General features: G+C 38.9%; 1 protein-coding gene across 1 annotated transcript; it reads right to left on the reverse strand.

Moving 5' to 3' along the window:
• Nucleotides 1–3,750: 3,750 nt before the first annotated feature.
• On the reverse strand, nucleotides 3,751–5,718 carry LOC110027198 (pectinesterase-like). The gene is made up of 2 exons (XM_020728522.1): nucleotides 4,754–5,718; nucleotides 3,751–4,662 (listed from the first exon to the last, which is right to left on the reverse strand). The coding sequence occupies exons 1-2, from the start codon at nucleotides 5,628–5,630 to the stop codon at nucleotides 3,965–3,967; spliced, it is 1,575 nt and encodes a 524-aa protein (XP_020584181.1). The 5' UTR covers nucleotides 5,631–5,718; the 3' UTR covers nucleotides 3,751–3,964.
• Between the last annotated feature and the right edge of the window lie 1,546 nt (nucleotides 5,719–7,264).

A 7,264-nucleotide genomic window follows, 5' to 3' on the forward strand; every position in this document is an offset into this window, starting at 1 on the left:
GAAGATTGGGAAGAACTATAACTACGAGCGGCAGGTACTATACGTTTTTGTCTGACAGATGAGATTATGTATCATGTTATGAATTTGAAATCTTCAGGAAAAGTTTGGAAGAAATTGAAATCTCAGTTTATGTCCAAATCTCTAACAAATAAACTGTATTTAAACATAGACTGTATGGGCCGAAGATGCAGGCAGACAATGATCCGGCTCAACATTTGAATGTCTTCAATCAAATAATCACATATCTAACACGGCTTGATGTGAGTATTGAGGATGAAAACTGAGAAATGATTATGTTGTGTTCATTGTCTTCCTCATATGAACATATGATCACTACTCTTACATATGAGAAATAACCAATCAAAATTGATGAGATTACTGCAACATTGTTGGCTCACAAAAAGGGGAAGCAGAATGCAGGGGAAATCTCTCATTTTAATTGTTTGTATGCTAAGGGTAATCAGGATCGTGGAATGAAGGAGTAGAATTAGAGTTCTGGAATGTGAAACAAAGCCTAAAGGCAGAAAGACGATTCATTGCTACAGCTGTAAGGAGCCGTGACATATGAAGAGAGATTGTCCAAAGCTCAAGAAACAGTTTGAAGAAAAACATGATATATCTTCAAAGTCCTTGAATATGATGCAGAGTGACATTACAGATTACAGTGATGGTGATGTACTTTCAGTTACAACAACTACGCTAAAGAATGCATGGATTCTTGATTCAGGATGCTCTTATCTCATAACACCTAATATGAAATGATTTGTTTCATACATGTTATCTGATTCTGGTTGACTCTGTTTGGGTGATGATAGATGTTATAATATTGCTGGTATTGACAAAGTCAGAATTAAGATGCATGATGACACTGTCAGAACATTTTGTGATGTAAGACATATTCCAATTTTGAAGAAGAATTTAATTTCCTTTGGCACTTTACACAGAAATTGTTTTATTCCTAAAGCATATGATAATAGAGAAATCATCAGAATTTTTAAAGGTGCATTGATTGTGATGAAAGGAAAGATCACTGCAGGTAATATCTATAAACTATTAGAGAGTACAGTTGTAGGTGGAGTTCATAGATGAAGTTCACTATATTGAATCATATGATGAAATTGCAACAGATATGTTGACCAAGCCAGATATTATCAACAGATTCTTGCATTGCTTGAACTTGTTGAATGTTTGCAATTGTTAGACGACACGGTTGTCTAATCCACTTCGGTGTAAGAAACTCTGTGATGTATTTCTCCTGAGGGGCTGGATATTCATCAAGGTAGAGATTTATTAGGTATATGTATTTATCCTAAGGGGTTGGATATTCGCCAAAGTGGAGATTTGTTGAGTATGCCTCATATACCAAAATTTGGAGTCTCTTGGAGTGAAGAGGTGTCGATTGGAGATAAGTGAGTTGGGGGAGCGAGGGCTTGTTAGTAATTTTATCTGTGGGTTTTATCTATATATATGCTGTATAACTCTAAGGGTATGTACTGGACTCCTCTGAAAAAGTTAAATTCGTCGCTCTGCTCCCGATGACGTATGTATCTTTGCCAAACCTCGTTAAATCTCGGTGTTCTTCTGGTTTTGTGTCGATTATTGTTTTTCTTCACCCTAAATTTCTCAACAACTGCCTTCATGATTTGTCAAGTAAAACAACTATCTGGAGGCGGCTATGCCTCAGCCCGGTCTACCCAATGCCTGACCATCGGGTGTAGACCCAATGCTGTCAACATGTTGGGAATCTCTTAGCCATTTGGTCGCTCGATTGCTCGCTCAATCATTTGGTGCTAGAAGATTCTCAAGAGAAACTCTTTGAGAGCGAGCTCCCAGATATCCCATCTCCAGAAGCAGTGGTTGATCAACCATTCAAATTTTTGCTTCTCGAAGGGCTTCAAATTGACCGATCATTTGTTCCACAACTCTTATACTTGTTGAATCTCTCATAAACTTCATCTACGTTGCATCTCCTTGTTGCTATTTTTCTTTGTAATGTGCTACTCTTTTTTTTTTGTTACCTATCTTTTTGAATACGCACCCCGAAAGTTAGAGTGAGAAGAGAGAGAGAGAGAGAGAGAGAGAGTGAAAGTCCATTCGTTTATGCCCTTACCTCCTACTTGTAGGGGTCTAAAAAAACAGTCATATAAAAGAGAGGGAACAAGTAAAATAACCACCCAAATAACTGAATCGACGTGTCTGTCGAATGAAAATTACATTATAATACAAAAGAAAAATAATGTTCGTCGATCACCAGACGCTTCAATTTCGACTTGATATGTTGACCGATCATATACATCAAATCGCTTCTGTCAAAGGATCCAGTAAATCGATCTTCATCGTCCGGCCACTCGGTCGTTGGTCAGTCGATCAATTTTGTTTTGTGTCAACCGATCGCTTGTCCTGCACATCTCGCTCTTCGACACAAGACTTTAATCACCTGAAATTCCATTGTAGCCGCTTGATCTTTTGAGATTCATGCCGACATTTTTACTGTGCACATATTTCAAATTCGTTAATGCATGTGGGACTTTAGTACATAAATTTGAAAAATATGTTGGAATAGAGACAAAAAGTAGTGGACTCTCACTTATAGGTTTAAGGTTTTGCTTAGAATAGCTTTTTAACTCTGTGATTTTAAAAAAATATATATTATAAATCAATTTTTAATTCGTTTGCTTGTATTGCTTGCTAAAATTTATTCTAACCAAACTTCCTTTTTTTTCTGTTTTGTTTTTACAGACAACTGTTTCCATCTGACTATAAAAAGCTACTTTCTTAACACAGTTTTTAAACAGGGTTATATAACAACAAAACACAGACAAACAACGTCTAAATTTTAAGATTGAAAATGATATGTTTGATCACCAGTTAGACATTCAAAGCATCACATTACTTCACTTTCTAAAGTGACGCCAAAGTTAGTGGCTTGGTTGAGATCCAATGGTTGATATGATTTATATATAGCTAGTATCAGTTTTCAGTTGCTTCTTCGATCTTTGTACAAAGATCGTGTGTCTCACACTACAGATTGGTGTGATTTAGTGTGCTCTTGATCTATGATACATGGTTAATCTTTAATCTTTCATTTGAGTGGCATTGATTCTTGATGTTTAGAGCTGTTATGTGAACGAGATGGAGGCTTGTTGTTTTGGATGAAAGAGGAAGGTAAATTTGTAAATGGAAAATTATTCTATAAGGACTCCTAACTAAGAGAAGCATTCGGAGTCCACTGACATGCGGACACGTGACTTCAAGGACTCACACTCAAATCTCTACAAAATAAAAAAAATGTGCGCGCTTTCTTGTGATCCGGCCCGATAACACAGAGAAATATTTCTCTCGTGTTATTCCACGTTAATCAGGTGTTACTGTGGTTGTATTGATGTGTTATTATGTTATCATAACACCGAAAATATTCTCATAACACAATAACACATGAATACCAGCACAATAACGTCTGAATAACGCAGAATAACAGAGGAGGGCTTCATAACACAATAACACATGAATACCAGCACAATAATGTCTGAATAACGCAGAATAACAGAGGAGGGTTGTTCCTCTGTGCTAAAACGTTTTTTTTTTAATTTTTCCATCATCTCTATGTGGTGTGATTTCATTGGACTTCGAATGTATTTCTACGTCCGAAATCCAGATGTAATATTTGTTCATTTGTAAATAACAAGTTTCAGGTGATTTTTATGTAACTGCCCCAATAAAAAATTTGCAGAAAAAATTAACAACTTGAGAGAAACAAAAAATGATTTTTTTTTTAATTTCTAGCTATAAGTTTAATTTAGACATAAATAATCACCCATATACGACTTATACATATGAATCGAATGACTCCTAGTTACACATTCATTCAAATAATCAAACACAAATTAATCGGTTTACCCCCACCCCATAAAATAAACTATCAACAAACTACAAAGACAGACACAGACTCCAAAAATCAATCGAATTAAACCCCTGAGCTATACGGAACGCCGGTGGCCGGAATCCACGAATCCCCGGATATAAAGTTACCGGCGGAGAACTTTGCGGCCTCCGAAGCGCTGGTGATGACGTGGTATCCGGCCCACTTGACCCGGCCCGCAGTGCTAGACCCGGCGCCGGTATTCAAATACTCACCGTAGTAGAGCGTAGACAGCGTCGAGAGAGCAAAATTGCCGCTCCACTCGAGCCAGCCGGCGGGATCGATGAGGCTTCCGATATTGGTCTTCATTATAACCGTTCTCGAGTACTGCTTCCATGGGCGGCCGAGGTAGCTTTTGACGGAGCTTCCGGTGAGATCGGAGGCGGCGGCGATGACGGAGTTGATGATAGAGATTCCGGTGTTCTCGTTGGGGTCAGTACGGCCCTGAGCGGTGACGGTGTTCTGCTGCCCGCCAAGGGGTTTGCGGGCGTAGATATTGCAGTTCTGGAAGACGGCGGCGGCATCGTCACCGAAGATGAAGTCGACGGTGCCGTAGATGTCGCAGTTGCGGTAGAACTGGCGCTGGCTGTAGACGTAGAGGGTGTCTTGATATCCCTTGAAGCTGCAGCTGTAGAAGACGGAGAGGTCGGAGCCCGATCGGAGAGCCACCGCCTGATGTTTCTGAGGACCCGCCGTGTTTTGAAAGGTGATGTCACGTGCGATGAATCCGTCTCCATCAACAGCTGCATGTATGTATCAAATGTATTGTAATTATATAAATATTACAAAAATTTTTAATTTAAAACATTGATTTTTATAATTAGATATACCGACCAAAAGTTGCAGAGCGGAAGGTGGTGGATCCATCATCGACGTTCTTGCTGCCCGTCACCACGGTCTTATCAATTCCATCCCCAACAATCATCAAGTTCTTCATCGACGCCTGGATTTCAACCTGTTCGTTATACGTACCAGCTTTCACATGTATCACAAACCTTGAACTCCCGCTCCTCTGTTTAGCAGAGGCGGCCACAGCCTCAGAAATAGTCTTATAGTCCCCCGACCCATCCTGCGCCACCACAATATTGGCATTCACCGTCGAAGATGACTGAAGAAGCTTCCGGTCCGCCACCGAAACCCAAGCCGGAAACTTGCTTCCAGCATCAGAAAGCAACTTTCGATTTCTACCGGAGGCCGCAGTCGCGGCCGCCTTGTTAATGGCAAGCAAGTTGCTGACGGCGTTGGAGATGTTGTGGGATAAGAATGGAGATGAAGGATAGTGGAAGGAGGAGTTGAGGTCTAGAAAACCGTTTATGCAAGTCTGCTGGTTGGCAATGGCGGCGCTCAGCCAGGTTTGGGAGTCGTCGTGGGAAGAGGTGTGAGACAGGGTGCGGTTGAGCTGGGTGATGGTGTTCTCGCAGAGATCCAGACAATCGGCCCACGCAGCCTTCGTGGGCTGGCCCATGCTCGACATATCTATCTCCGACGCTATCTGGTGGGCCAGCTGGGCTCGGGCTAGGGTGGCTCGGATGGCCAGCTCACGGAAACCGGCTTGAACATTTTGTTTGGCCAGATTAGTCGTGGTAAGCATGGAGTTGCAGAGCTCCGGGTATGGCGTTTGATTACAGGAAAGTGATAATGGATTAATGGCTGCTTTTGCAGTATTGGCGAGGAGTAGCGTGAGGAGGAAGAAGGGGATGCTAAAAGCCATTATTAAGGTCTGCGAAAGAAGAGAAGAGAGCTATAGTAATGGGGAAAGAGAGAGAAAGTTGCTCTGAAGTTTGGATGGAAGGAGTCTGTAAGAAGATCTCCTTATATAGAGAAGTTATGAGATAGAAGGAGGTGGCGAGGGAAGAAATATTGGGACATGAAAAGCTTGTGGATTTTAACGTGTTTGCTGGAATTGGACGAAATATGAGACCACGTGTGTTCATGCAACGTAGGCATCTGACGCCGCCGGCCATTGGTTTGGAAGTCCACGGTGGTTATCGTTCTTTGGTCTACTTTTATTCGATGACGTTAGCTCCCCTGTTTTCATTTCGAGAATTTCAAAGTCCAACCCTTTTAAGAAAAAAAAAAAATACATATCTAGTAATTTATTTGCATATATCACACTTAAATATTTGTATTTATAAATTACAATTTGAAGTTTAGAATCTATAGTTGAAAATGTGTATTTCATTTTTAAATAATAGTATATGATATTAGAAAATTTGAGTGTTAAATGTAAAAATATGCAGACAATATTACGGTGAACAATTCACCAACATACAATTGCCCTACGAAAATATGACAGTTTTGGTGTGAGATATGCATATACATAAGACTCGTGTGGTTGTGTACTACGTGTACATATCTAATAGTTAAAAATTCATGCTTGCATGAGTATCGCTCAAATCTTTAAGGCCACTTATGAAATGTTTTCATTATTAGTTTTTTAAAATGTGAAATACTTCTTTTTCATAATAAATTTAACACCAAATTGAAATATCAAATTTAACACCAAATATAATTTTGACATTTACAAATTTGGGAGTGATGTACTGCATCGAGATTACATAAATCGGGACCGCTCAATTGATCGGCTGGGAGTGATCCTTTTGATCAAATAGTTTTTTGTGAGCCTTTAAGCACCTTAATAGCGTCAAAATTAGGTGATATTAAGCTTGTTGGATTTGGCTCATCGAGACGCTTAATTTGACTATAAATTTATGAGATCTCGAGAACATTTGGTGGTTCAAAATAAATTTCAAAGCTTTTAACTACGCTATAAGTGCATCATCTGTGCCTGGTTAGACTCATGTCAGATCGTTTCTGATGTTATCAGGTTCAATAAGAGAAATGCCACTAATATGAGTAAAGGATATCTTACAAATGAATAGCCACCTCTGACATAATGCCACCTCTTAAATTGAAATATAAATGTCAATAATACTGGAGATGATTGTGATATATATTCTTTAATTTCTAATCAAACTATTGTTTTGTCAATGACTTGTTCAAATCATTCTCTAATATATATTTTTTTCATATTTTAATATGAACAATTACTTATATACCACTCAATCCCTATGTACCGATTATATATTTAACATCAAAACTTAAATTCTTACAAGGGAAATTTACATACATACCACCCAATTCTTATGTATTTACATTTCTTGTATCTTATAGGTTTCGGTTTCCACATTTATTGTTAAGATGGTATGAATGCATAAATTGAAGTTTAGGTGTTAGATATGTAAATACATAGGAATTGAGGAGGATGTAAGTAAATAGTTGTTTTTGCATGCATAGGACCTTGCCTATGCATGAAAAAAGGTGTATTTACTGGTTTTTTTTTTT

Source organism: Phalaenopsis equestris, unplaced genomic scaffold (assembly GCF_001263595.1).
Source record: "Phalaenopsis equestris unplaced genomic scaffold, ASM126359v1 Scaffold000420, whole genome shotgun sequence".
Lineage (NCBI taxonomy): Eukaryota > Viridiplantae > Streptophyta > Magnoliopsida > Asparagales > Orchidaceae > Phalaenopsis > Phalaenopsis equestris.